General features: G+C 45.6%; 10 protein-coding genes across 12 annotated transcripts; 6 read left to right on the top strand and 4 right to left on the bottom strand.

Annotated features, from left to right (window-relative positions):
• The first annotated feature begins 38 nt into the window (after window positions 1-38).
• LOC114847729 (uncharacterized protein C2orf80-like) lies at window positions 39-1,785 on the top strand. The gene is made up of 8 exons (XM_029137757.3): window positions 39-176; window positions 275-356; window positions 484-560; window positions 778-868; window positions 950-1,027; window positions 1,108-1,195; window positions 1,335-1,447; window positions 1,612-1,785. Exons 1-8 carry the CDS (start codon window positions 136-138, stop codon window positions 1,678-1,680), a joined length of 639 nt encoding a protein of 212 aa, XP_028993590.1. The 5' UTR covers window positions 39-135; the 3' UTR covers window positions 1,681-1,785.
• A 299-nt stretch (window positions 1,786-2,084) lies between these two features.
• LOC114847736 (gamma-crystallin M2-like) lies at window positions 2,085-3,150 on the top strand. The gene is made up of 3 exons (XM_029137765.3): window positions 2,085-2,242; window positions 2,325-2,567; window positions 2,698-3,150. Exons 1-3 carry the CDS (start codon window positions 2,231-2,233, stop codon window positions 2,971-2,973), a joined length of 531 nt encoding a protein of 176 aa, XP_028993598.1. The 5' UTR covers window positions 2,085-2,230; the 3' UTR covers window positions 2,974-3,150.
• Window positions 3,151-4,687: 1,537 nt separating this feature from the next.
• Window positions 4,688-6,176, top strand: LOC114847742 (gamma-crystallin B-like). The gene is made up of 3 exons (XM_029137773.3): window positions 4,688-4,732; window positions 4,947-5,186; window positions 5,710-6,176. The coding sequence occupies exons 1-3, from the start codon at window positions 4,724-4,726 to the stop codon at window positions 5,980-5,982; spliced, it is 522 nt and encodes a 173-aa protein (XP_028993606.1). The 5' UTR covers window positions 4,688-4,723; the 3' UTR covers window positions 5,983-6,176.
• Window positions 6,177-6,416: 240 nt separating this feature from the next.
• On the top strand, window positions 6,417-7,368 carry LOC114846970 (gamma-crystallin M2-like). The gene is made up of 3 exons (XM_029136252.3): window positions 6,417-6,565; window positions 6,682-6,924; window positions 7,026-7,368. The coding sequence occupies exons 1-3, from the start codon at window positions 6,443-6,445 to the stop codon at window positions 7,299-7,301; spliced, it is 642 nt and encodes a 213-aa protein (XP_028992085.3). The 5' UTR covers window positions 6,417-6,442; the 3' UTR covers window positions 7,302-7,368.
• A 1,184-nt stretch (window positions 7,369-8,552) lies between these two features.
• LOC114847743 (gamma-crystallin M2) lies at window positions 8,553-9,342 on the top strand. 2 transcript variants are annotated; one of them, XM_055505306.1, is made up of 3 exons: window positions 8,556-8,601; window positions 8,682-8,924; window positions 9,007-9,342. In XM_055505306.1, exons 1-3 carry the CDS (start codon window positions 8,593-8,595, stop codon window positions 9,277-9,279), a joined length of 525 nt encoding a protein of 174 aa, XP_055361281.1. In that variant the 5' UTR covers window positions 8,556-8,592; the 3' UTR covers window positions 9,280-9,342. The 2 variants fall into 2 exon arrangements, with proteins under 2 accessions (XP_040924774.1, XP_055361281.1); XM_041068840.2 differs by having other exon boundaries at window positions 8,553-8,924.
• A 914-nt stretch (window positions 9,343-10,256) lies between these two features.
• LOC114847732 (gamma-crystallin M1) lies at window positions 10,257-11,131 on the top strand. 2 transcript variants are annotated; one of them, XM_029137761.2, is made up of 3 exons: window positions 10,257-10,401; window positions 10,480-10,731; window positions 10,814-11,131. In XM_029137761.2, exons 1-3 carry the CDS (start codon window positions 10,393-10,395, stop codon window positions 11,087-11,089), a joined length of 537 nt encoding a protein of 178 aa, XP_028993594.1. In that variant the 5' UTR covers window positions 10,257-10,392; the 3' UTR covers window positions 11,090-11,131. The 2 variants fall into 2 exon arrangements, with proteins under 2 accessions (XP_028993594.1, XP_028993593.1); XM_029137760.2 differs by lacking the exon at window positions 10,257-10,401 and having other exon boundaries at window positions 10,459-10,731.
• A 907-nt stretch (window positions 11,132-12,038) lies between these two features.
• Window positions 12,039-12,887, bottom strand: LOC114847735 (gamma-crystallin M3-like). The gene is made up of 3 exons (XM_029137763.3): window positions 12,759-12,887; window positions 12,441-12,680; window positions 12,039-12,354 (listed from the first exon to the last, which is right to left on the bottom strand). Exons 1-3 carry the CDS (start codon window positions 12,771-12,773, stop codon window positions 12,076-12,078), a joined length of 534 nt encoding a protein of 177 aa, XP_028993596.1. The 5' UTR covers window positions 12,774-12,887; the 3' UTR covers window positions 12,039-12,075.
• Window positions 12,888-14,195: 1,308 nt separating this feature from the next.
• Window positions 14,196-16,907, bottom strand: LOC114847746 (beta-crystallin A4-like). Its single transcript, XM_029137779.3, has 6 exons — window positions 16,795-16,907; window positions 16,475-16,717; window positions 16,121-16,391; window positions 15,000-15,016; window positions 14,612-14,854; window positions 14,196-14,526 (listed from the first exon to the last, which is right to left on the bottom strand). Exons 1-6 carry the CDS (start codon window positions 16,822-16,824, stop codon window positions 14,251-14,253), a joined length of 1,080 nt encoding a protein of 359 aa, XP_028993612.2. The 5' UTR covers window positions 16,825-16,907; the 3' UTR covers window positions 14,196-14,250.
• A 2,008-nt stretch (window positions 16,908-18,915) lies between these two features.
• On the bottom strand, window positions 18,916-24,976 carry LOC114847738 (beta/gamma crystallin domain-containing protein 1-like). The gene is made up of 10 exons (XM_029137767.3): window positions 24,937-24,976; window positions 24,612-24,854; window positions 24,252-24,522; window positions 22,700-22,719; window positions 22,058-22,300; window positions 21,711-21,979; window positions 19,810-19,820; window positions 19,657-19,745; window positions 19,321-19,563; window positions 18,916-19,242 (listed from the first exon to the last, which is right to left on the bottom strand). The coding sequence occupies exons 1-10, from the start codon at window positions 24,943-24,945 to the stop codon at window positions 18,964-18,966; spliced, it is 1,677 nt and encodes a 558-aa protein (XP_028993600.2). The 5' UTR covers window positions 24,946-24,976; the 3' UTR covers window positions 18,916-18,963.
• On the bottom strand, window positions 21,675-22,449 carry LOC114847739 (gamma-crystallin M3-like). Its single transcript, XM_029137768.2, has 3 exons — window positions 22,389-22,449; window positions 22,058-22,300; window positions 21,675-21,979 (listed from the first exon to the last, which is right to left on the bottom strand). The coding sequence occupies exons 1-3, from the start codon at window positions 22,395-22,397 to the stop codon at window positions 21,707-21,709; spliced, it is 525 nt and encodes a 174-aa protein (XP_028993601.1). The 5' UTR covers window positions 22,398-22,449; the 3' UTR covers window positions 21,675-21,706.
• Window positions 24,977-26,914: the final 1,938 nt, after the last annotated feature.

Here is a 26,914-nt window from a genome sequence, read left to right on the forward strand (position 1 = left end):
TGCAGGTGTCGAGTTCCTGTGTTTTACCAGTGTTACGCCTCGTTGCCTTGCTCACTAACCAGGTTACGAGGAAGCTGTGCACAAAGCGTGTCCCTGTTGTTGCAGGAGGCTACTGTAAAAACCTTTATGTAGAAAATGGAGACGAGGCTCCTCAAACGAGATGTTGAAGCGCTCATGTGAGTGGACATTAAAACTCCAGAGACCTCCATTTCAAAAGCAGTGTGTGAAGCTTTTATTTAATGGAAACACATTCTTGGTATTTATTATTCAACAGTGATGACTACATTGGGCAGAAGCTCAGAGAGAAGTCCTTTGATCCAAAGGGGAAGGCGACGTCCACGGTGCTGGATGACCTGGTAAACAGCGTTGCATGCTCTGACTGGTTCTGGTTCTGGTTTCCCACAGCAGCTACAGTGTCATCAATGCTTCATGGAAATGTGTGTTCACATGCTGCACCTCTGTGCTCTGTTGTGCGTGTGACAGGCTCACTATGATCTTGCCATCAGTGTTGCCCTTTGGTGGCTGGATGAGGACGATGGAACAGAAGTGCCTGATGATGTGTGAGCTGCCTCATACTGCTTAGAATCATCTGTCTGAATGTGTAGCTCAGACCCACAGGACCATTTAAAGATTTTACTTAAACATTCCCAGACGTCTGTGATCACTGGCTTAATAATGTCCATGTAGAGGTTGTATACCGCAGCCTACAGCCACATTGGCCATGTGTAAAACGTAATAACTAAAAGTGCCCTGAAGCCTCTCGCTCTTGTGTCCCAGCGGAGCAGCACACAGCGTGGGATCCTCCCAGTATCCTGATCGCTCAGAACGCGAGGCAATGATCCTGTCGTCGTTTGCTGGGATGATTATGGTGAACGCTGGTCACAGTGTTTTAATGGCTGTGAGGATGTTAATGCTGTGGTTTAACTTAAACCTTTACATCCTGCTTCAGAACAGTTTGCCAGTGAAGGAAATCTTGTCTGTGTACAGACATAAACCAGCTGCTTCATACACTGATCATCAGTCCAAGGTAGCTCAGTCAGCGCTTCAGTCTTTGGTCTCGTTTCAGTTAAACTATGTTGATGCTGTGCTTTGTATTTTTAACCACAGGGTGTAATCGTCTGCCCCTTCACTCTGTCCTACCACCCGTATGCCATGCTCGCCTCATACAAGGCTGTGCATCACTCCAAGAAGCACAGTGAGTTTCCCCTGCGTCCACTCATCACTCCTTTTTCTGATATGTTTGTTCTCAGTTCTGTGATAGTTCCATTTATTTTTTTTAGAATCCCCAAAAGATCAAACTTAACCAGGAGAAACTTGTCTTCAAACTCTCCTAGATCTGAAGTTGAAGAGATGGAAATCTGAGCAGGAAAAGACGAGCGCTCCACCAGTCCCGTCCTCTGTGCAGTCTTCATCGCCTTCGTCCTCCTCGTCCCACTCCTTCCTCAACGTGAGTGTCCTCTGCGTGCAGGTCCCTGCAGGTGTTGTGGTTTCAGTCTGTAAACTGTGACAGAGGCAGTTGGAGCTGCGCTGTGACGGAACCTCTGCTGCCCCCGCGTGGCTCTGCACAGCCATGATTCTCACAGGCCGCTCTGATCTCCGCTCCTCCTGTAGGACAGCAGCGATGGTCCTGAGGAGGCGGCCGAGCACTACGAGGGCTCACAGGAGACTCTGCAGGACTGAAGTCGGCCTCCTGCGCTTTGTGTCATAATGTTTGTTTTGAAAATGAGCTTTTCAGTTTTCTGTAAATGTTACCAAGCGAGATTAAAAATTAAATATTAGCTTCAAGGCCTCTGAGTTGACTGACTTGGATTTTGCTGTGATAATGACTGAAAACCGATGTCAGCTGTGGCTGGAAACTTGTACAGACCATAAATCCATTATGTTTTATAGGAACCCTGTGAAAAAAGTTGCTTTGTGATGATTCTGCATGGAAACCTTGATGCTGTAGATGACGGATTAGTGGATAACGATGTCCATATCAATAAAGAGGGCACGGTGGCTCAGAAATTTGCCTGCTGGGCCTTTTGCACTGATGATTCAGGGATTTCTGCTCTGTGCCCAGGATCAGGACTTTTGGCAGCGATGCCAGCATGTTAAATCCCCACTCTTTGAAAAAACAGCTAAAGTGGGATCTGCTAACCCTTTGATTGAGGTTTATATAGCAGGGCTCTCGCCTGCTTTGTGTGACCATCGTTTTCTGTAGGTGACTGGCTCCAGCTCTCTTTGCAGGATGAGTAGTAAGGTAAGAAATGTGTTTTCCATTACCCTTATAAAATGTGGCTGAAAAGTTGAACTTCACTATCAAACTACTCTCCTGGGTCCAGATCATCTTCTACGAGGACAGGAACTTCCAGGGCCGCTCCTATGAGTGCGACACCGACTGTCCGGACATGCACCCCCACTTCATCCGCTGCAACTCCATCAAGGTGGAGAGCGGCTGCTGGGTGCTGTACGAGAAGCCCAACTACACCGGCTACCAGTACGTCCTGACCCGAGGCGAGTACCCCGACTACCAGCGCTGGATGGGCTACAACGACTCCATCCGCTCCTGCCGCACATTCTCTTATGTGAGTCACGGCTGCGTTTCCCCTTTGGCTTGTGTGAATTACTTCATTAAATAGATTCAACTGATTAACACCTTCAGGAGACGTAGTGAGCGATGAGTCCTCTTGTATTCACCTTCACTGTTGTCTCCAGACCAGCGAGGGGCCCTACCGCATACGCATCTACGAGCGGCCCAACTTCCAGGGCCAGATGATGGAGTTCAGCGAGGACTGTGAGTCGGTGCAGGACCATTTCCGCAGTCGCGACATCTACTCCTGCAACGTCATGGACGGCTACTGGACCCTGTACGAGCACCCCAACTACCACGGGCGGCAGTACTTCATGAGGCCCGGGGAGTACCGCAAGTTCAGTGACTGGGGGGCCACCTGCGCCACCACCGGGTCCTTCCGCAGAATCACAGAGTTTTAATCTGGACCCACTTGGTTTTGTTTTGAATCTATTTACACGACTCCCTTTTCCTAATCTATTTGTGTCAATAAAATTATGTGGAGTGGGACGTTCTATTCGACTTCTCTAAATATCGACCCGGATTATCAACATGCTCCTGTTTTAAATAACTGAATAAAGAGACCTTCTGTCACCTGCTTTGGTTTCCTAAGTTCTAGAATTGATTTATCAGTTTAAAGAGATACTTTAGAAGCTTGCTTTATGTTGTGACATGAGCATAAAGAGGCTCTACGGTTATTCATTTATCTGCCTGTTGATGTTTACACTACATTGCTTCCTAAATACTGTTTAAACACAATGAGAGATATCATAATAGGGACAAATATCACCTGAGTGAACAGAACCTATATCTGTATGGCACCAGTGGTTCTCAAATCCAGTCCTCAAGGACCGTGGCCCTGCTTGTTTTTCATGCAGGGTACGTTACATTACTGTGCATTACTCACATTGTAGGGAGAATAAGAGGAAATGTGTAAAGCTCCCAGAACCACACTCTGGTGTAGTTATAGCCCCGCTGAAGTGTCATGGTTTACTTTGGTTTAAATAATGTTATTTTAAAAGGAAAATACTGCATGTAATAAGTGATGCATCTTTTGAACTTTGAAGTGTTTTGGTTCCATTGAGGTCATCAAATGTTGACTAATAAGACATAGTTGAGGTAACACTTTAATATTATGTCTCTAGCTTAAATAAGATCATTAGAGGTTTAACTTTGCTCTGCATGAACCTCAGCCCATTTACAAACCCAGAGTGTGGTGCTGGGCTACTTCAAGATGATGAGCAAAACTGTGACCTTTGACCCCTCTGGTGCCCTCAGCACAGCGGTAGCTTCAGAATGAGCCTGGACGAACCACTGCGTGTGGGTGGTGAGATGGACCCAAAAGCAAGAATAATCAGGACAGATGTCAAGTACTCAAGAATTGAATAAGTACTGAACTAAAAATTACAGCAAGGCTGGAAATACACAATTTTAAATTTAGGTAAACAAGTTTAGAGAAGAGGAGCAAACAGGTAAAGCTTGAGGACCAGGGATGACAAACTAGCAGCAAGAACCACAACTAGGGTGAGAATCAGTACAGACACATCACACCTGAACAGAACCAACTGAACATAAACACCAATAAACCCACAGCGCCGCCAATGGGGCGGAGGGGGAAGTGTAGCAGAGCTAATGGGGGGCGGCTCCAGGGTCAGACACTGAAGACGGATCTGTGCTGTTGCTTTTTCTCAGCAGGACGTTAAGGGTCGAGGCCCCACATCCTGCTGCTCAGCAGAGGACGGAATAAAAGCACTCACACGAACCACATCGAGGTCCAAGTGTGTGTGCTTGAAACAGGCCAAACACTTTAGCTTCAGAATTAATGCTTAACTTCAGAAACTGAAGACGACCATTTAACAATAAACTGACTTTTACATGAATGTTTAGATATTTCAGGTTGTAAATACTGAATTTGAGCTCCTCCACTAGAGGTCAGAGGTTAAATATTCATTACATGTTCTGATAAGCACAAAGTGTTTGATGTCACATCTTTAACTCTCACCTGCAGAAAACTCAACCCTCGACATCACCTCATGACAACACTGTGGTACAAACACCAAATATTCCTGCCTATTACAATATGAATGACACATGCAGAGTCTGCATTTCACATTCACTATATATGTGGCAGGTGGGAGTCTTCAAAGAGCTGCATGGACAACACAGGCCGATATGGGGAAGGTAAACATCACTGCTCCCAGCACGCACACACTCCAGAGCTCAAACTCTTTAGCTCAGACTGAAGTAAACAAAGTGCAGACAGCCTCCAGGCTTTTACCTTAAGGTAAATGAGCCTGCTCTGTTGCTCTTTAATGCAGGAATCTGTGTTGCATAAAATCAAGTTCAAGAAGAATTGTCCACTTCTCAACTCAAAGGTTATGATTTCTACATCCAGATCATCTTCTACGAGGAAAAGAACTTCTCTGGGCGCCGGGCCGAGTGCGGCAGCGACTGTCCGGACCTGACCTGCCTCCTCAGCCGCTGCAGCTCCATCCGAGTGGAGAGCGGCTGCTTCATGGTTTACGAAGAGCCGCATTACAACGGGAGCCAGTTCTACCTGAGGAGAGGGGACTATCCTGACCTCCATCACTGGACGGGGGTCAACGACCTCAGCTCCTGCCGCCTCATCCCCACGGTGAGTTAGGGGTAAATACAAAGGACTAGTCCCTACTACAGGTGCACTGACGAACACGAGGGATCTCTGCAGGGAACCTGCGCTGGTCTTTACAGTGTTTTGAACAATGAAGTATAGAAAAAACTTCACCATCAGTTCATCTGTCAGATAGGACGTAAAGAAGAAGTCATGAAAACAGTGAATGTGAAACTCTGGAAGGTTGTTAATTCTAACATTTCTATCATTCATCATTACTATGAGATTTGTCTGCAGCCACATGGTGTTGTTGGTGCAACAACCTGAGATTCATCCACCTGAGGTCGATCCCCAGCATTAATGTAGCAAATGTTGTGCAAACTGTCCTGTAATTGTTTCTCATGAGTTTAAGTTGTGTGTGAGTTACTAAAGTACTTCACTTTAGAATTAGCAGTGTCATTATAACAGCTATTAGGTTATAAGGTTTTGAGCATCTTTTTCTTCTACATTGCGTTCATGGTTGTAGTTTTACTGTAGTTTGTTTAACTGCCTCTCGTCCAACAACCAGGAGCCCGGCTCGTTCAACGTGCGCCTCTACGAGCGGATTGAATTTGGAGGCCAGATGATGGACCTGGGGGACGACTGCCCAAGCGTCATGGACCGCTTCCACGTGCAGGACATCTTCTCCTGTAACGTAACCAACGGCAACTGGCTCTTCTACGAGCAGCCCGGCTACCGGGGGAGGATGTACCTGATCAGGCCTGGGGAGTACAAGCGCTTCAGCGAGTGGGGGGGCAGGAGCGCCAGGGTGGGCTCCATCCGCCGCATCATGGACTACTGACCCGCTTATCTGCAGGTTGTGGAAAAGCTACACGCTCAGATCAGGGTCTGAAGACTGTTTTGGACAGATCTCTTAGAATTCAGTGAAAATGTTTTTGAATGTAAGTGGATTGAGATCAGGCTGGACTCAAAGAATCAAACACTTATCTTTCAAATAAAGCTGTTGCAGCCTGGCATCTTGTTTACGCTGTGAGTCCACAATTAACAGTCAACATATGGTCATAAACATCTCCTCAGCTGATGGATGGTGCAGGTTGTCACGTGCTGGCTTTGTTAAATATCACTTTAATCCTGCTGATGCGGTGTAGTTCACCTCTATCAGTCTATTGTGCTCCGGCTTTTTCACCAGGAAATTGTGATGAACATGGAGGAAAGAACAATAACTCATTGCGCAGCAGGAGTCATCTATACGGGACCAGGTCCCCCCCCCCCGATCCATCATCACTGAGGGATGTATTTGAATGACAATGCTTCTTGCTGTGCAATCACACAGCTGCCCTTTCTGTCTTTTTTTTATAAAGCTCAGTGGCTTGGCTCAGGGACAGCATAGAGCAGTAAAACAGTCTGATGCCAACATGGGGAAGGTAAAGAAACTCAAATGTTACCGAGCGAATCCTTCCTTTTTAGCACTTTTTGTTTTGCCGCTCAACTGGACACTCGCAAATGACCCTTGTATCTCGTGCAATGATTTCTTTCCCAGATCATTTTCTACGAGGACAGGAACTTCCAGGGCCGCTCTCACGAGTGCAGCAGCGACTGTGCCGACCTTCACTCCTATTTCAACAGATGCAACTCCATCAGGGTGGAGAGCGGCTGCTTCATGATCTACGAGAGGCCCAACTACATGGGGAACCAGTACTACCTGAGGAGAGGGGAGTACTCCGACAACCAGCGCATGATTGGCATCAATGATTGTGTGCGGTCCTGTCGCATGATCCCCCAGGTACAGTAGGCTGTGAATGCCTCTGTGGATGTTGGCCGGTGTGTGTGTGTGTGTGTGTGTGTGGGTCTGACCCGGCTAACGGAGCGTCCGTCCTGTGCCAGCACCGAGGCTCCTACAGGGTGAGGCTCTACGAGCGCTCCGACATGTCCGGGCAGATGCACGAGCTGGTGGACGACTGTCCAAACCTGCAGGACCGCCTCAGCATGTCCGACTTCAACTCCTGCAATGTGATGGACGGCCACTGGCTGCTGTACGAGCAGCCAAACTACAAGGGCCGGGTCTACTACCTGAGGCCCGGCGAGTACCGGCGGTTCAGCGACTGGGGCGGCGTCAGCCCAAGAATCGGCTCCATCAGAAGAATCACAGACTTCAACTAAAGTCCTACTGCTTCTAAATGAGTTCAACTGATCTGTTGCTGCAATAAAACTCAAATCAATCATGAAACGTTGGTATTTTGCTCTGTTTATGTGAATGCCCCACATCCAGGTCCTATCTCATTAGAGCAGATAAATAACGCACTGTTGTCGGACGCATAAAACTTGTGTCTGCAGCTTTTGGAGACAAACACCAGTGTGACAGTGGGTTGAACAACAGGGAGCCCCCTCGTCCCCGCTGGGGCCCCACTGGGATTAGCCTGTGCCTGTGGCTGCTTTGACTGCAGCCACAGTTCAGATAAAGGTGGAAACACGGTTTACAGTAAAGTGTCCACGGCCCAAAACATTCAGAAAAAAGAACAGTACAAAGTACATGAGTGGAATAGAGCGGATGCAGTAGTGGAGTTTACACAGTTTAAATGATTAGACATGAAGCGACACCATTTCAACAGTTTACTCAATACTTTACATAAAACATGTTAAATGTCAAAAACAGGCACACGTCATCAAATAGTTTCCTCCAAACTGGAGAATGACATTTTTAGCTTGTCCGTCCATCAAAACATCATGAAGCTCATGTAGCTTCATAACATTAACCTAAGACATATACACTGGCAGCACGTTAATAATAATGACTATTCATGTCAGTTTACCATTTACTGACAATGCATTCAACATTTTTTCAGGTAGAAGCATATGAATAATCATTATCAGATGATATGAACAGCCTGTGGACAGCAGTCATACAATAAGAGATTCACATTATTTAATCATCTGTGGTTTCCACACGAGACACGCTTTTTGTTCAGTGTGTTTTTAATGGAGTCAGTGACAAAACTGAGTTATGACATTGTGATGATCAGAGGAATAAAAAGCTGCATCGGCCCTGAAGTATTAATAAACGTCCCCGTCGCTGCCTCGAGGACTAATAACCGCTTGTCGGACCGGGCCAGAGCCGCCGGCTCCAACGGCTTCCTGCTCCGTTACATAACATGTTTAATGTCAACGGTTTGTTCCATGTTGTTCTGCTCCATTGTGCGCTGGATGTGTGGACACCGTACTAGTCCTTTCCTTTGTCTGCGCCTGTCAAAACACCAGACCACTTAATTATTTATTCTTGTTTTTTCAAATACAAATCCATATTTCTGACCCAATATTGTGCTCCAACAAAAAGGTAAACATGTGCCAGTAGCCTTCAGTTATAACTACCACAGGATTTGAATAACAATACTTTGTTTGTCGGAAGGTGGTATAAAAAGCCCTGAAAACATGGGGAATCTCTCCAACGGAGACCATGGGCAAGGTAAGTGCTGTGTTCCTCTCTGCTGGCCTTGTGTGCGGGCACCTCACCTGCAGCTCACACCCTGCGGATGTTTCTGCCAGATTATCTTTTACGAGGACAAGAACTTCCAGGGTCGGAGCTATGAGTGCAGCAACGACTGCACGGACCTTCACTCGTACTTCAGCCGCTGCAACTCCATCCGGGTGGAGAGCGGCTGCTTCATGATCTACGAGCGGCCCAACTTCATGGGCCACCAGTACTTCATGAGGAGGGGCGAGTACCCGGACTACCAGAGGTGGATGGGCTTCAGCAGCTGCATCCGCTCCTGCCGGATGATTCCACAGGTAGGTGGAGAACATGTGGGGCTCTTGCCTCTTGGGTTGCGCTGACTCCTGGTCTGACCGGCGCCGTGTCCTGGGCCCACAGTACCGAGGCTCCTATAGATTGCGCATCTACGAGAAGCCTGACTTCAGCGGTCACATGATGGAGTTCATGGATGACTGTCCCTGTGTGTCCGACCGTTTCCACCACCGCCACGTCTACTCCTCCAACGTCATGAACGGCTTCTGGATCTTCTACGAGTACCCCAACTACAGAGGCAGGCAGTACTTCCTGAGGCCCGGGGAGTACCGGAGGTACCGCGACTGGTGCGCCACCTGTGCCATCGTCGGCTCCTTCAGGAGGGTCACCGACTTTTAGCCATCACTACAAACCTTGCTGTAAATATCAAACACTTTGTTTATTAAACTGTTGAATTTTTAACCTCTTGGTGAACGAGTCTTTACTGGAGTCGGAGCAGAGGCCTGAACGTCTGTGATGATGGTCATGGATCCTCACACTAGTGCACATTTTTCCTGAAATATACAGTATATATACACATTTTATACTCACATATCACCACAGTCAGACCGGCCCTCTTAACAAATGTCTTCAGTTTCATCTCCAACCACACCAGTCCCGTAACTCCTGACTGTCAGGAGGTGACCACTAATCCACCAATGCAAACAACACATGAATTGTGCTGCTCCAAACAAATCTACGTTATAAAGGTTTAAAATGGACGGTTCGCTATTTTGCTTTGTTGGGTCCAGTCCAGCTTCAGACTGACTGAACACACCTGATCCAGGTTGAGGTGGAGCAGGAATGACTGGGACAGGACCAGGCCTGGGCCCGGCTGCTTCAGGCGCCTGTGGTCACGTGTGTCCCGTGATCCCAGCTCAACTTGACTTGAACTTGAAATGATGGCAATAAAACGTTTGGAGGGACCAAAAGTCTGCTTTGTCTTTATTTGACATTATTTCTGTACAGCGACTGACTTAGATGTTCACCCTAAGCACAGCTGAGTGGAAGGACGGAACTGTGAAAAATAATCAATTTCGGCATTTATTACTGCTTGTGGTATAAAACGTACAAATCCACAGGCGTTGCTCCAGCAGGACTGAGCAAACTCCAAATGCTTCACTGTTTCTTTCCACTAACTGAATATTTGTGCAGGTTCTGGGTCTCTCAGGTCCATCCATTGGTGATGATCAGACCATATGTACAGAAGCTTCTGACTGAGAATGAAACAGGCACAAAGCTTATGCTTATAACAGACAATGCAGATGTCTGCTGCCAGAAATATATGGACCAAGAACCATTGTTAAACATTTATAGGCCCCGTTCAGCAAAAGTCATCCTGCTAATTCATCAGCTTTGTGCATTTGAATAACAACACCTCATGGCCCCTGGGTTACTGTATAAAAAGCCCTGAAGTCATGGAGTTGGCAGAGCAAGTTGAACCATCCACTGGAAACAACCTACACCACCATCATGGGCAAGGTAGAGTCCACCACTCACCATTTTACACCTTATTTACTTTTATTTAGTACCAGATGAATGTTGCTGTTGCCCTTTCAGATCGTCTTCTACGAGGAGAGGAACTTCCAGGGCCGCTCCTATGAGTGCATGAGCGACTGCTCCGACATGTCCTCCTACCTGAGCAGGTGTCAGTCCTGCAGGGTGGAGAGCGGCTGCTTCATGGTCTACGAGCGGCCCAACTACATGGGTCAGCAGTTCTTCCTGAGGAGGGGCGAGTACAACGACATGCAGCGCATGATGAGCATGGGCATGATGTTCGACTCCATCCGATCCTGCAGAATGATTCCCTTCGTAAGACACCGGCAGTTTAACTGTAGACCTGCTCCTTGTGTTGGATGGTTTTTAAATATGTTGAACTCTTCCTGTTTCACAGCACCGGGGTCAGTTCAGGATGAAGATCTACGAGAGGGAGAACTTCGGAGGTCAGATGAACGAGCTGATGGACGACTGCGACAACATCATGGACCGCTACCGCATGTCCGACTGCATGTCCTGCCACGTGATGGACGGACACTGGCTGATGTACGAGCAGCCCCACTACAGAGGCAGGATGATGTACGTCAGGCCCGGGGAGTACAGGAGCTTCAGGGAGATGGGCATGAGCGGCATGAGGTTCATGAGCATGAGGCGCATCACTGACATGTGTTAAACTTGTGTATTTGACTAAAATAAAAAGCTGCTTTATTCATAACGCTGGTTGTCAAGCACTCATTTCCTTAGTCTGATGTAACGCCCTGAACCAGGAAACATCCTGACACTGTTCCCAGTCTGTTCTGGTCAGACTGGGAAGCTGCAGACTGTGCTTATGTTCCTAGTTATTTGGCTCCACCTTTGGTTTGAGCTCCAGCCCCCTTCAAGGACGTCCTCTGGGCATCGATGGACCATGAGGACTCACAGGAAACTACTCTTCTTCAGCCGCAACCTGAACTCGAAGCTATTGTTTAGAAACAGTGGTTTTAATGTTGTTGTGTATATTGACAGCTGAGAGCATTTTGCTTTGCCTGTCTCTCTTTTGGAAAATGTAACTATAAAATGAATCCAATTACAACAAACCCTAGTGGAGCAAACCTTTATTCAAAAGTCAATAAACAGTTTTATTTTTATTAAAAACACTGAGTCTTTTTAAGTGGTGGACGTTTCTTTGGTCAGTGTTCTGCTGCCTATTATTAGAGTCAGACCGACTTTAAACCTGTCTTTGCGTCATCAGTCATGTGTGAAGGTTAAAGCTTCACAAAATGACGCTGGTCTACTGTTTATTTTACAGCTTGACACGAGAATAAAATGATCTTAATTGTTTGGGACAGACTTTTGTATATAACGACGTGGAGGTGAAAGCAGCTCTGACTTCATCTCAGTAATTCCTGTCTGTGATCAGAGGAATAAAAAATGCTTCAGTGGCGTCAGTGGCGTCTCAGGAGCCTGTTATTGTAGGAGACAGACAAAATGATGAATGTGTGAGGGAATGTGAGGGAAGGATGATGTGAGTATGAGTAATAATGATGCTGCAGCCTGATGGTGTGACCCTATAAACTCATGGATGATTTAGGTTGTAATTAGCTTGTTGGGCTTTCATCTCACTCATCAACGAGGAACTGATGTAAAGGAGAATCATGGATTTTATTTATTCTTATTTTTCTAATAGCAGGAGTCCATGATGCGCCTCATGCTCATGAACCTCATGCCGCTCATGCCCATCTCCCTGAAGCTCCTGTACTCCCCGGGCCTCAGGTACATCATCCTGCCTCTGTAGTGGGGCTGCTCGTACATCAGCCAGTGTCCGTCCATCACGTGGCAGGACATGCAGTCGGACATGCGGTAGCGGTCCATGATGTTGTCGCAGTCGTCCATCAGCTCGTACATCTGACCTCCGAAGTTCTCCCTCTCGTAGATCCTCATCCTGAACTGACCCCGGTGCTGTGAAGTGAAACACGTTGCTGTGAAATCCTTCTCCTGCTCTCACATTTCACATTGATCAAACCACAGCTGACAGGGATCAGTACCATGGGGATCGTCCTGCAGGACCTGATGCAGTCGCTCATGCCCATGCGCTGGTAGTCGGCGTACTCGCCCCTCCTGACAAAGTACTGGTTGCCCATGAAGTTGGGCCGGTCGTAGACCATGAAGCAGCCGCTCTCCACCCTGCAGGAGTGACACCTGCTCAGGTAGGAGGACATGTCGGAGCAGTCGCTGCTGGTCTCATAGGAGCGGCCCTGGAAGTTCCTGTCCTCGTAGAAGATGATCTGGAAACAGACACAGAGAGCGTCACAGAGCAGACAGCATCATGGATGGAGACCTGTTGGCGCTGAAGCCGCTCCCACCTTGCCCATGGTCATGGCTGCAGTTACAGTTGTTTTGGCTCAAATTGACTGCACACTTTTCTCCATGGCTCCCTGTGGCTTTTATACCTGACCTCGCAGCTAAAGGATGCGTGACCCCATTGTTCAAACTCCTGACAGAGCAACATGGAGCAGAGGCCCCAGTGCAGCTCAGTTCAAAGGGACCTTCAACAGATCGTGATGTGCGGTGGTTGCATTTGTGGAGGAGGCCCCGCTGGGCATTGTCTTTGCTGCTGAATAGAAGGGAGCGTGTTTTCCGCCAACACGCCGCTCATTAGTGCACCTCATGTTAACGGCTAAAATATGAAACCAAGCAAACCAAGCAAACCTGCTGCTGCGTCTGAGTCTGAAATCTGTGAATCGCAGTAAATCTTTGCAGGTTCTTGCACTGGATTCTATGATACTTTAATTGACCTGTAAGATGTAACGATTGTTGCGGCTGGAATTTATGTCCAAAGCTAAAACGGACCTGCAGCATCAGGTTGTTGTGCAGCTTCCTGCTCTCGTCTGAAAGAGCTGGACAGTAACACACATTCATGCAGCCATAGGCCTCATCCTGTCATCGGTCTGCTACTTCCCAGCAGGCTGCGTCCTAAAGGTGAGGCTGAGCAACCTGCTTCTGCCCTCTGGTGTCAGTGTTACTGCACCTACTGGCTCGTCACATGGTTACGACAGCCCTGCATTCGCTGGAATCACAGCTTCTGACATAGAAGAAAGCCTGAAAGCTGCAAGAGGTGATCAGAGCAGGGCCTGGTTGAAAGCTGGGTAAAGGGAGCAGCCATGTTTTGGATGAAGGGTTGAGAGTCTGAGCTGCTCTGCTTCTTCACAGATCTACCAGGTGATTCTGACTATTCACACTTTGCTTCGGTCCATTTTGATTGGGTTTATGAACTTCCTGTATTTCACATCAATGCTGGTCAAACCAGCAGAAGAGATCAATATGAGGTCACACACGCCCTTCATGCAGCGTCACACGTCGCTCTGCTCCGTCCACCTGCAGCCATGACGTGCTGGACCTGTGTCATGTGTGAATGTTAGCATTTCTTCCTTTTCAGAGCTGCTGATGCTGCAACCAGTCCAGCATCGTTCATTCATTGCATTGATACTGGCTTTTAACCTGAAGACACTACGTGTCGCTTAGTCTGCAGCAGAGTTATGGATGTAATTAATGTAATCATTTGATTAAAAAGAATCATATGTAATACTTTTATTTTTTAATCTAAAAGAGAAACAAACCACCACTGTTATGGTTGCTGCAGCTTTTTAGGGGCAACAATACAGTATTTTATAGAATTCTTAAAATTGTACTTTGTGTAATTCTGCTAAGCAGCTGATGTAACAACCAGTGTTTGCCGTTATCCAATACACAAGCCCCGTTCGAACTAAACACTAGTTAACAACATTAAAAATGAGCCATGCTACGTTGAATATGAGGTTTTATTTCTGATATGTTTAAGAACAGATGCTTGTGAAGTTAACAGGAGTCTGTGATGCGTCGGATGGAGCTGAAGGTGGTTCCATCGTATCCCATCTCCCTGAAGCTCCTGTACTCCCCGGGCCTCAGGTACATCATCCTGCCTCTGTAGTGGGGCTGCTCGTACATCAGCCAGTGTCCGTCCATCACGTGGCAGGACATGCAGTCAGACATGCGGTAGCGGTCCATGATGTTGTCGCAGTCGTCCATCAGCTCGTTCATCTGACCTCCGTAGTTCTCCCTCTCGTAGATTCTTATTCTGTAGGATCCCTTGTGCTGTTAGGAGAGAGCAGGAGCATGATTAGTCGCTGTGTTTGAGGCCTCCCAGGCCTCTGTGCTCTGCATCTCCTGGCTGTCGTACCATGGGGATCATCCTGCAGGACCTGATGCAGTCCCCGAAGCCCATCAGGCGCTGGTAGTCGGAGTACTCGCCCCTCCTCAGGAAGTACTGCTGACCCATGAAGTTGGGCCGGTCGTAGACCATGAAGCAGCCGCTCTCCACCCTGCAGGAGTGACACCTGCTCAGGTAGGAGGACATGTCGGCGCAGTCGCTGCTGGTCTCATAGGAGCGACCCTGGAAGTTCTTGTCCTCGTAGAAGATGATCTGGAAACAGAGCAGCTGACCATCAGCCTCAGTCACGAGACCGAATGCTGCTGCAACCGACGCCGCCATTAAGATGGCTTTTGCACAACCAACGTGCCATGAAAACCAGTAAAAGCTGAAAGAATACATGAAACACGAGTCCTACCTTGCCGTGCATGTTGGCTGATGCAGTGATGCTATAGCAATGCTACGCTGGGTCGAAGCCTGTTTTATACCGAACGTGACATCCACACATCAATGCGCTGCTGTGGAAGCCATGAGTCAGCAGCACGTGCTGTGTGTTGCTGATGGGAAAGACCTGCTATTATATCCTCCCACAGCGTCTATGGTTCTAGATCAAAGGGCTTCTGCATCGGCATTTTAAGACTTCTAATACTGGCTGAGTAAAAAGATAAATACAACCAAACTACATGGAACGTTCTTGACTATTATTGCAGATTGTGACACTTAATCTAATGTTTGCATAGGTTTTGTGAAGACAGTAACAAAAACCCACTTGATCTGTAGAACCGGAACATTTGTCTGCTTTCGGTCACCGGCTGCGTTCATTACGCTGCTTCGGCCTCGTTTCTGCAGCGGCCGCTAGAAGCGGCTGTTGCAGCGTCTGCAGCTCAGTGCCTCTGGCCTTTAATGACGGGGACTCCTGCGTTCCTGTGGTGACTCACTGGTGACTGTATGTGACTCTGTGGTGTCTGTCCTCATGTCTGGGCCCTGTGATGGACTCCTGTCCAAGGTTCTACAACTCTTGTCTCCTACAACCATTAGGATGCAGAGCGCTTGGATTAATGGATGCATTTCACTCAGTAGTTGCCTCAGTGTATTCACACTGGTCGAGTTAAATACATGTTGGACAACTTAAAAGGTAAATATCCCTTTGCTCAAACTAGTCCACGACTGCTAACAGCTGTTGGTTTAAATGAAACCTGGACCCCAGTCTGACGTATTATGAAGCATTAGAACAGATTAGATTAATACCATGTGACATAAGGTTCTAACAAAAAATACTAAACTGTGCATTTAAAAGTTGAATCCCATTTTGTGATTTATTACGTATGTTTATGGATCAATGTGGGATCTCTGCATCATAGTAATTATGTGGATGTCATCCATATGTCCAAATATCCACATGTCATCATGTGGATTTCATGGTTTCCAACCTCTTATTCATTCTAATGGTTTATTCTGTATTTGTAGGCACAAACTCAGTAAACATGAAAAAGTTTTTTTTTTAGATTTAATTTTTATTTTTAAATTTAAAAGTCTAGCACATGTCCATGATGCGCCTCATGCTCATGAACCTCATGCCGCTCATGCCCATCTCCCTGAAGCTCCTGTACTCCCCGGGCCTCAGGTACATCATCCTGCCTCTGTAGTGGGGCTGCTCGTACATCAGCCAGTGTCCGTCCATCACGTGGCAGGACATGCAGTCGGACATGCGGTAGCGGTCCATGATGTTGTCGCAGTCGTCCATCAGCTCGTACATCTGACCTCCGAAGTTCTCCCTCTCATAGATCCTCATCCTGAACTGACCCCGGTACTGTTTTGCATGACATGACAGAAACCAATGAGCTTTTCATCCTCGGCTTTGTTGAAGGTTGCACATGGCGGCGTTGAACTCACCATGGGGACCATCCTGCAGGACCTGATACCACCGCTCCATCCCATCATGCTCATGTAGTCGGCGTACTCGCCCCTCCTCAGGAAGAACTGGTTGCCCATGTAGTTGGGCCGGTCGTAGACCATGAAGCAGCCGCTCTCCACCCTGCAGGAGTGACACCTGCTCAGGTAGGAGGACATGTCGGAGCAGTCGCTCATGCACTCATAGGAGCGGCCCTGGAAGTTCCTCTCCTCGTAGAAGATGATCTGGAAAACAAAGGCCGGCCTCAGGTTGGGCTGTGAGCCTCAGACATTGGTGCCTGGTCTGGTGATCTGAGTCTTACCTTGCCCATGCTCATGTCAGTGGTGGACATATTTGAAGGTGAGCTGCTGCTGTTGCTGTTGCTACTGCTGCACTGCTGTCCTGTTTGGGTTAACCCTTGCTTTTATACGCGCCCAAACCCTTCAGAGTCAGTGGGCCCCCTTTGTGTAAAGCCCTGAGCCAGCAGCATGGTATAGGCTGCTTTACAGGCCATGGTTCTGTGGTGTGTGGTCACACGGTTGGACCTCGAAGACTTTAGAAACGTGAACCTATGACCAGGTCGTACAAAGCCTTTTGTTTTTTCTTTTGCAGTAAACCAGGTCAGTAAAGTTGTGTTAACAAGCTAAACTTATAATAAAAAGAATTGTCATATATTAATTAATAACCCCTACAATTTATTGTGCAGTGAAAATTAAAACAACATTTACATTTAAGGTTTATTAAGTAAGTTCTTGTAATATCAAGCTATTTTTATTGAAATGACATCATAGGTTTGCATCTTGTCTTTAGTGCAGATGAGTTTCATTAGATATCAAACTGTGTATGTATCCAATCATGTTTTTTTCCACTGTATGTGTTAATTACTATTTTCTAAACCCTTTAAGTCAGTTGATAAAGTTATGAAATGCTTCTACATTAAGAAACTAATTATTTTGTATTGAAGAATGAACATGTTGTCATATAACTGTATGATGCTGTAGACATTTAGCTGAGCACAGAAGTAGGATTTCTACAACCAACAGTATTTATGCATAGGTCGCTTACAAAAGGACACAAAAGTCACTCAGTTAATTAAGATATTTTAATGATGGGTTGGATTAAAACAAGAAAAAAACATTAAAGGCTGAATTTGTTTGTTAGTTTTTTTCACTTTTAACCCCAGACATTATATCATTCAAAAAAAGCAAAGCCTGTTCATGACGTCTAGAACTCAGAGGTAATGGTGGAGGCCCATGTGTGAGGCCATGTTACTGCTACCAGCGAGTCAGTGTATCTCATGAGGAGAATCGATCTTCTGTCACGGCGGCTCATCTGCTGCTCCCACAGCAAGAGGTCAGTCAGAGTCTGATTTCAGGTTGTGGTGAGACCAAACTTGACCTGATTTACCATGAAAACTGTTTTGATTTGACAAAGGTGAGAAGAGCTTGAAACCTTCAAAGACTGTTCTCACACATGTACAGGTGGTGGAAGCGTTATTCTGTGGGGCTGCTCTGCTGCCTCAAGGATCTGCATAAACAGCTCAGTTGGTCCAAACAACTTATTACGAAATAGCGTGAACTATCAGTGGCTTCGAACGTTATCACGCCACTTAATGGTCATTATCAGTGGTTATCAGCCCATACGTATGGGCCGGTAGGTGCCCATCTACCTGCTGGCAGCGGTGAATAGGTGCAGTAGGTCGTCGTCATTGATCCGTAAGGTTGATCACGGCTTGGATGATTTAACCAGCAGAGTCAGTGGGGGCGCTGTTGAGCGGTTGTTGTTCAGACGGGAGGATCAAAGTTTTTGATTTTGATTTATTAGTGAGCATAACTTAGCAAGTAGCTAGCGGTATTGTATTAGCTAACTATAACCTGAACCCCCCACCCGTTATCCAGCCCTAACCCTAATCACAATAACGTCCGAACCCGCTGAATGTAGCAACTTAGCTAGCTGTTAGCTGTTAGCGAGTAGGTAGAACAGGCACCTACTGGCCCGTACGAATGCGCTGATAAGTTCTGATCAGCCCATTCATTATGGCTGATAACATCCGAAACGGGTGGAATTATTTGCTGTGAGAGAATGAACCTGGATGCCTCATGAGTTGTGTTAGAAGCACAACAGGAGGTTGTTGTTGTTGGCTAATGGTTTTAAATTTACCTTTGGTTTATGCACTGATACATCAACATTTATTGAGGTTTTAGGTTTAAACAGTTTCTGACCATCAGCTGAACTCAGTTGCTAAGGGTTTGACCTAAAATGTTGAATTTTTCAACTTGAGACTAAACTTGACCTGAATGTTGAATTTTTCAACATTCTGAATGTTGAATTTTTCAACATTCTGAATGTTGAATTTTTCAACATTATGGTTAAAAGTCATTATCTGACTGACTGACTGTTTATTCACTGTGACAGTCAAAGAATAAACTTAACAAAAGCAGAGTTAGTGCAACATTGACTTTATTGAACTGTTTTTACATTCACTGAACATCTAGTAGTAGGAGTCCATGATGCGCCTCATGCTCATGAACCTCATGCCGCTCATGCCCATCTCCCTGAAGCTCCTGTACTCCCCGGGCCTCAGGTACATCATCCTGCCTCTGTAGTGGGGCTGCTCGTACATCAGCCAGTGTCCGTCCATCACGTGGCAGGACATGCAGTCGGACATGCGGTAGCGGTCCATGATGTTGTCGCAGTCGTCCATCAGCTCGTACATCTGACCTCCGAAGTTCTCCCTCTCGTAGATCCTCATCCTGTAGGATCCTCTGTACTGTAGGTTGGAAAACAGTTGAAGTTTAGATCAGCTGTGTGACGTCAGACATCAGCTTCCTGTTCTGACCTCACTCACCATGGGGATCATCCTAGACGACCTGATGCAGTCCCTCATGCCCATCATGCTCATGTAGTCGGCGTACTCGCCCCTCCTCATGAAGTACTGGTTGCCCATGTAGTTGGGCCGGTCGTAGACCATGAAGCAGCCGCTCTCCACCCTGCAGGAGTGACACCTGCTCAGGTAGGAGGACATGTCGGAGCAGTCGCTGCTGGTCTCATAGGAGCGGCCCTGGAAGTTCCTGTCCTCGTAGAAAATGATCTGAAACCAGTAACAGGTTGTGGGTTTAAAAAACAGAATACTAAAGCTACAGATGGTTGTTTCTCGCTTTTAAGGGCAGACTAGAGAACTTACCTTTCCCCTCATGCTCATGCCGGTGTTGCTCATGTTGACTGTGGATGGGTTGTGTTGCTGCTGCTGCTGCTGCTGTTCTGTGCTTTTACCTGGTTTAACCCTTTCCTTTTATACCTGACCAGAGGACCAGAGGCCCCTCAAACAACCCCTTACTCAGCAGCCGACTATTGAAGCCAATAGAATGCAGAGGTTACGTCCATTTTTTCAGGCCTCAGTCTTTAGAAAGGCCTTTACTCATGAGAGCATTTTCAACAGAGCTGTTCATAAAATGAATGGGTTGGCCATGTGACAGATTCTCTGTATTTGAATTGGATTGAATTAAATCTGTTCACCTTAGTATGATACACATAGGTTTACTACTTTACTATTAACTACAGTACTTTTTTTTACATAGTAAAACTTCTTACAATAAAAATATTCATTATCATGAATAAAGTTTACATTAAAATATGTCTAGACAAATATCAACATATTTAAGGCTCATTAATGGCCATTGTATATAAACATATATGATTAATTCTATGAAAGTGTATGATGTGTCTTATCCTTGAATAGATCCATAGCAAGAATGCAATGTCCTGCTGTTATTGCTAAACCTAAAAGTGAAACCTGAACCTGAAAAAAGCATGAAAGTAAAGCTTAAACAACTATTGAATAAAAGTGGTTAAACATCTGGAAATTACCCACAAATAACAGTTCTTATTGCAGATTATTACCACTTTAATAAATTTCTATAGTCACAGGCCACAGACCATTTCTATAAGAAGTCAACCTCCAGACTTTTATAGTTTAATATAATGTTGGTGGTGTTCAACATAAATGTCCTGCTTATGTGCACAGTCATGTGTTAGTGGAGTGGACACAATTTGGACTCAGTCTACTAAACGCTGAAATAAGTCAAACACATTTAATCTACAATTGTAGGGTTTACCAGATAAACTCAAATGTTTTTGTGTATATATAAATTATAATAAACCTTACAGAGCAGGAAATGTCACATAGAGGTCACATACTCTTAAACAATTACTATTTAGTTAAGATTTAATCTCTAAATGGTCATAAATATCAGTCAACTAAAATAAGACAGCTTACTGGTTTTACTGGTATCAAAGCTGATGCTTGTCCTTGAGCTGAAAGTTCTATGTTAATATATAAATATCCACAGAGTTCCTCCTCACCCTGGCAGGGTCAGCATCAGGGCTCCACTCTTATTTTGAAGGTGGCCTTTCCCCCCTGGCCACCCTCTGGATACGCCCCTGAAGATCAGCGCTACCTCTGTAAACCAGCTTCCAAAGTTATAAATCTGTGCACGTGTTCTCGTTTGGGTCATAGGTCACATCACAAATCAGGACTTGTTTGACATTTCAGAAACATACATCCTACTACAGTAAATGTTGGTGAGCTGCTTCAAGGTAATGAGCTTATTTATTTTGTGGCTATTTTGAATTTGATATGAAATATAACAAAAGAAAACAAGTCACAGTCACTTATAAGGAAACTGAGCCATGATGTCAAACTTCAACCTTTTGGCTAAGAAAAGTCCAGTAGACACTGTGTGACAACACAAGGGTGACTGTAAGCAGGTAGATGATGAGGATTAAAGAAAAAACATGACTCTATCTGCTCAGTTTCATGTGACTGAAGTCCAAATGTAGAGACGTCTCAGCTCTGGGGCTGTGCTCAGTAAACATGGCAGTAAAAGGTCAGTGTTGACGACCCCTGTGGATCCTTAGTCTGGATGTTTGCAAATCTGTCTACCACAGTAAATGTCAAGAGGTCACTCTGGTCATCAGTTGCTGCTGGTTTATAATAATGGCTTTGAAATGAGTGCGGTTACAGGACAAATGACTAAATGGTGTTTTTATGCTCATACTGTCACTTATTCTTCTCTTCACCTTTGGGGGGGTGGGGGTCTGTGTTGCATTTTTTCTGGATGAAAAGTGCTAGATAAGCAAATATTTACACACAGTGTATGTAGATGCTAAACCAGAATTAAATAAAACAACAGGGCACAAAGGTTTGGTTTTGGCTTATTTATTTATTTCTGTTTTCACATGTCCATGATGCGCCTCATGCTCATGAACCTCATGCCGCTCATGCCCATCTCCCTGAAGCTCCTGTACTCCCCGGGCCTCAGGTACATCATCCTGCCTCTGTAGTGGGGCTGCTCGTACATCAGCCAGTGTCCGTCCATCACGTGGCAGGACATGCAGTCGGACATGCGGTAGCGGTCCATGATGTTGTCGCAGTCGTCCATCAGCTCGTACATCTGACCTCCAAAGTTCTCCCTCTCGTAGATCCTCATCCTGTAGGATCCTCTGTACTGTAGGTTGGAAAACAGTTGAAGTTTAGATCAGCTGTGTGACGTCAGACATCAGCTTCCTGTTCTGACCTCACTCACCATGGGGATCATCCTGCAGGACCTGATGCAGTCTCTCATGCCCATCATGCTCATGTAGTCGGCGTACTCGCCCCTCCTCATGAAGTACTGGTTGCCCATGTAGTTGGGCCGGTCGTAGACCATGAAGCAGCCGCTCTCCACCCTGCAGGAGTGACACCTGCTCAGGTAGGAGGACATGTCGGAGCAGTCGCTGCTGGTCTCATAGGAGCGGCCCTGGAAGTTCCTGTCCTCGTAGAAGATGATCTGGAAACAGACACAATATAGAATAAAGGGCCTCAAGCTAACATTGTTTGATACCTGAAGTGAAAACACAGGACCAGAGCCTTCTTACCCTGCCCATGCTGATGGTGGCTGTGCTAGTTCCTCAGAACTGTGCTGCTGCTACACTGATGCTGGTTCTGTTTTTAACCGTTACTTTTATACCTGACCAAACCCAAAGAATCTGTGGCTCCATTGTGTAAAGCCCTGAGCCAGCAACATGGTATAGAGGCCTATAGAGTGCTGAGCCTCCATGTGACTGGATCCCCTAGAAGACTTTAGAACAGGCTTTTCCATAGGAAAGTCAGTACAATGAGCATTTTTACAATGCAGAGCGGGAAACAATAGTCCTCCTTTCACATTAAAAAACACACTGTATGGCACCTCTGAGGGTGAGAGGACATCTATACACAGAAGTGGGGTTTTGTGTGTGAACACAATAGCTACCGTATATAATGCACATCTGTATGAACAAAGCGTGTTTATCCAGCTGTTTGTGAGAATGTTACAACCAGTTACAACCACCTGCTATTAAAGGTCATGTTCATGGAGCCTCTGGACCTCATGATTAAAGTGTATGTAGGAATAAATATAAAAGGAAGCGTCACTTTGATTACCACATTCCACAATGTATATAATGTATATTATATTAATATTTATCAACAATCATAACATGATAGCTTTGTTTTATTGTGTTAATTATTGTAATGTGTTAATTACCAGTTTAGAGACAGATTAATTGTGGTAGTAGTTGATACCTTATAGACTTATAACTGCCTCATAATACTGTGTATTGAAGGCAGACAGGTAGAACCTAATACAATGATTCCTGTCGATATGAATTCTGTACAAGTTATTTATTTCTAACTGCTTAATCATATTTGGATGGGGACAGTTCAGTTTTCATGTTTTTTAGGACGAGTCAGAGCAGACATTTATTCATGATGGCCAAATTTTGCATAATTTCTGATTCATGCTTTTATTCTGGATTATTTGATTCCAGACATTTTTAAGTTTCAATACTTGATGCTGTGTAACATACACATTGTAGGTTTGTGCAGCTGCTGTGTCTGAATGATGACGAGAATGTTTTCATCGGAGACTGATGTGGCCTCAAAAATACATTGTGATACAAATACACAGTGATTCACTTTTATTGACTCTATAAACTTTGGTTTAAATCTGTACAAATAAGTCATTTGGTGGATTAAAGGCACCCATTTCTCTAGAAAAAGCTGGCGTCTGTGTCAGCCACTAGATGTCATCAAGCATAGCTTTATGACCTAATCATTTTTTACTTAGATGGCACTTGACCTTTCTTGTGGTTTCACAGGAGGAAAGTGTGGCTGCATTGGCCTTTTGAATTCTGAAGAGTTTGGAAGTTTGGAAGAAGATTCCTACTGGTTCCAGACTGGGACAGTTAAGTCTTCTGTCACCCTGGAAATGATCTGTGACCCCAACAAAATGCTACTGTGGCCGTATATAAAGAGGTGTGTTACATGAGATGCTTTTGTTATTCCATATTTTTTCACATTTTCAACAAATTAAAATCTAACCTATCCAGCAGAATTCATTGCCGAGCAGTTGAACTGCGTTGGATCGGACTGAGTAAGCGTATCCAAGTGTCAGCAGGAACATGAACATCCAGATGAGCTGAGTATTGGTGCCCACTGTGGAAATCTGAGCCCCTTTCCTCAGGAGGTTTCTGCACACCCCTGCTTCACACTCTAGGTTGTATCTTACAGATGTCTCCCTTTTTAAGTTGTGCATTCTGCCCTACACAGCTTGTTGTGCTATGATGAAGTTTGTTTTATCGTTTTCAATGATGATTGTGGGCAATTTAATATATGATTTGTAAAACTGTGACTTTAATATCATGACACAACAATTTTAAAGATTCAAATCATTTATTGGCGTCAGCATGTCTTGGTTTAGCACATGTCCATGATGCGCCTCATGCTCATGAACCTCATGCCGCTCATGCCCATCTCCCTGAAGCTCCTGTACTCCCCGGGCCTCAGGTACATCATCCTGCCTCTGTAGTGGGGCTGCTCGTACATCAGCCAGTGTCCGTCCATCACGTGGCAGGACATGCAGTCGGACATGCGGTAGCGGTCCATGATGTTGTCGCAGTCGTCCATCAGCTCGTACATCTGACCTCCAAAGTTCTCCCTCTCGTAGATCTTCATCCTGAACTGGCCTCGGTGCTGTTTGTAGGAAACACAAAGAATATTTATGAAAGCATTTAAATGATTTGAAGAATTGAATAAACTGTATTGCTGTGTTTTGTTGTTACCATGGGGATCATCCTGCAGGACCTGATGCCACCACTCATGCCCATCATGCTCATGTAGTCGGCGTACTCGCCCCTCCTCATGAAGTACTGGTTGCCCATGAAGTTGGGCCGGTCGTAGACCATGAAGCAGCCGCTCTCCACCCTGCAGGAGTGACACCTGCTCAGGTAGGAGGACATGTCGGAGCAGTCGCTCATGCACTCATAGGAGCGGCCCTGGAAGTTCCTGTCCTCGTAGAAGATGACCTGGAATAAAGGAGAGTTATCAGCAGAGATACTAATCTCTGGGTTTTTGTATGTGCATCCAACATTTCTGACAGTTTGTTACCTTGCCCATGTTGACGGTGGTGGTTTCCCAGATCTCTGAGCCCTGATACTGTGCCAGTCTGTACATGTCATATTTATACCTGGCCAGGACAAAGACTTTGTGCCTGCTTTTGTTCGATGTCCTGACACAGCACCGACTATGGAAGCCTATAGTGTTTTGAGTTGCTTATACCAACAGGGTCATGACCTCTGAGCAGAATATTCATTTGACATGAATAGAGCACGTTTTGTTCTTTAAAACAGTTTAGACTTTGGATATTCATGAACAGGTTGTGTAACGTATAGCATCATATGGAAAGAATCTGGAACATGCAAAACACTACTGCTGGTTACCAGTTAGCCCAGTAAAACCACAACTAGTTTATTTTTCATGTCTGATTCTCTGTAACATGAAACAGGCTTCATTAAACATTGCTTATGATACAAAAACGTGTCAACTTATGGGAAAACTGTTACTGAATTGGTCTCAGTGAGTAAAGTGGTAACATGCAGCTTTTGCACCAGTCAAACAGGCAGATATGTCTTTATGCAGATACTGATCGGAGAAGCCAGAAAGTCCTGAACCAGAGCATGATCCAAATACTGGGGAATACCAGGGTTCCACAAATGTTCTGAACCAGATCGATGCTCGATCGATTTAGGCTTCTTGTTTATTTATGTGAACTTCACTGATACAGTTTTGTTTATTTGTAGGCATAGAAGGAACTAGGGGTGAATTACAGCAACAAAACATCTTAGAAAGATGAAACACTGCAGCATAAAAGTTATTTAAAGATGTAGTAAACATAAACTAGAATCAACATATACAATTTGACTTTTTACTCTTTTTAGTTTTGGTTGTTATTATCTACACCAGCAACAGATCAGAGTCATTTAATAATAACTTATTCTATTTATTTTCCCAGTCATTTTGTTATTAGAAGGAATGAACGGAAATTACGTAAACAACCAGTGTTTTACAGAAGACCTGCTGTCACATGACCTCAATGACCCACAAGGCCAAAATCATTCCACACAGGTCGGATCAAAGACACCTGGTTGCCATCGATTATCACTTATTATTGATTTTTTAATAATATAACACTAATTTTAACACTATGTGTTTAGTAAAAGAATCATTAAAAACACAGTTTGCTGGAATTGAATGGTTTCTTGAATGTATTAAAGACACATAGAGACTAGATAATAACAGACAACAATGATGTTTATGTTGTTTTTGAACATGCGTGTTACAGTTTTTATCCCTCCATCCATTTTCAACCGCTTTATCCGTGGCTGGGTCGCGGGAGCAGCAATCTGAGAAGATAGTTCCAGACATCCCACTCCTCGGACACTTCCCCCAGCTCTTCCGGTGGGACCCCAAGGCCTTCCCAGGCCACACCATGTAGATATTAAGCCTGACTCAATAACTATAACTAGAAGTTATAGAGGGAGACATAATCACATAGACATAGACATAGACATAGAGACATAGTCTCTCCTGGGTCTTCCCCGGGGCCTCCTACTGGTGGGACATGCCCGAAACATCTCCCCAGGGAGGCGTCCAGGAGGATTCCGAACCAGATGCTCAAGGCACCTCAACTGGCTCCTCTCGATGTGGAGAAGCAGCAACTCTACTCCCGAGCTCCTCCCGGGTGACAGAGCTCCTCACCTTATCTTTAAGGAAGCGCCCAGCCACCCTGCGGAGGAACCTCATTTCAGCCGCTTGTATCCGTGACCTTGCCCTTTCGGTCATGACCCAAAGCTCATGACCATAGGTGAGGGTAGGAACGTAGATTGACCAGTAAATTGAGAGCTTTGCCTTTCAGGTCAGCTCCCTCTTCATCACGACGGACCGATACACCGACCGCATTACTGCAGCCGCCGCACCGATCCGTCTGTCAAACTCACGCTCCTTCCTTCCCTCACTCGTGAACAAGACCCCAAGATACTTGAACCCCTCCACTTGGGGCAGGAACTCTCCTCCAACATGGTGAGAG

This window comes from Betta splendens, chromosome 21, assembly GCF_900634795.4.
Source record: "Betta splendens chromosome 21, fBetSpl5.4, whole genome shotgun sequence".
NCBI classification, from domain to species: Eukaryota; Metazoa; Chordata; class Actinopteri; order Anabantiformes; family Osphronemidae; genus Betta; species Betta splendens.

Coding starts and splice junctions, on each gene's coding strand:
- LOC114847729 (XM_029137757.3), top strand. CDS start 136: ATGGAGACGAGGCTCCTCAAACGAGATGTTGAAGCGCTCAT. Junction 357..483: donor CCACGGTGCTGGATGACCTG/GTAAACAGCGTT, acceptor TGCGTGTGACAG/GCTCACTATGATCTTGCCAT. Junction 1,448..1,611: donor CGTCCCACTCCTTCCTCAAC/GTGAGTGTCCTC, acceptor CTCCTCCTGTAG/GACAGCAGCGATGGTCCTGA.
- LOC114847736 (XM_029137765.3), top strand. Junction 2,568..2,697: donor CCTGCCGCACATTCTCTTAT/GTGAGTCACGGC, acceptor TGTTGTCTCCAG/ACCAGCGAGGGGCCCTACCG.
- LOC114847742 (XM_029137773.3), top strand. Junction 5,187..5,709: donor CCTGCCGCCTCATCCCCACG/GTGAGTTAGGGG, acceptor TCCAACAACCAG/GAGCCCGGCTCGTTCAACGT.
- LOC114846970 (XM_029136252.3), top strand. CDS start 6,443: ATGACAATGCTTCTTGCTGTGCAATCACACAGCTGCCCTTTCTGTCTT. Junction 6,566..6,681: donor CTGATGCCAACATGGGGAAG/GTAAAGAAACTC, acceptor TTTCTTTCCCAG/ATCATTTTCTACGAGGACAG. Junction 6,925..7,025: donor CCTGTCGCATGATCCCCCAG/GTACAGTAGGCT, acceptor GTCCTGTGCCAG/CACCGAGGCTCCTACAGGGT.
- LOC114847743 (XM_041068840.2), top strand. CDS start 8,568: ATGGGGAATCTCTCCAACGGAGACCATGGGCAAGGTAAGTGCTGTGTT. Junction 8,925..9,006: donor CCTGCCGGATGATTCCACAG/GTAGGTGGAGAA, acceptor CTGGGCCCACAG/TACCGAGGCTCCTATAGATT.
- LOC114847732 (XM_029137760.2), top strand. CDS start 10,459: ATGTTGCTGTTGCCCTTTCAGATCGTCTTCTACGAGGAGAGGAACTTC. Junction 10,732..10,813: donor CCTGCAGAATGATTCCCTTC/GTAAGACACCGG, acceptor CCTGTTTCACAG/CACCGGGGTCAGTTCAGGAT.
- LOC114847735 (XM_029137763.3), bottom strand. Junction 12,355..12,440: donor CCTGCAGGACGATCCCCATG/GTACTGATCCCT, acceptor TTCACTTCACAG/CACCGGGGTCAGTTCAGGAT.
- LOC114847746 (XM_029137779.3), bottom strand. CDS start 16,824: ATGTCCACCACTGACATGAGCATGGGCAAG. Junction 16,718..16,794: donor CTGACATGAGCATGGGCAAG/GTAAGACTCAGA, acceptor TTTGTTTTCCAG/ATCATCTTCTACGAGGAGAG. Junction 16,392..16,474: donor CCTGCAGGATGGTCCCCATG/GTGAGTTCAACG, acceptor CATGCAAAACAG/TACCGGGGTCAGTTCAGGAT.
- LOC114847739 (XM_029137768.2), bottom strand. Junction 21,980..22,057: donor CCTGCAGGATGATCCCCATG/GTGAGTGAGGTC, acceptor TCCAACCTACAG/TACAGAGGATCCTACAGGAT.
- LOC114847738 (XM_029137767.3), bottom strand. Junction 22,720..24,251: donor GAGGCGCATCATGGACATGT/GCTAAACCAAGA, acceptor TTCTGTGTATAG/ATGTCCTCTCACCCTCAGAG. Junction 19,243..19,320: donor CGTCTAGGATGATCCCCATG/GTGAGTGAGGTC, acceptor TCCAACCTACAG/TACAGAGGATCCTACAGGAT.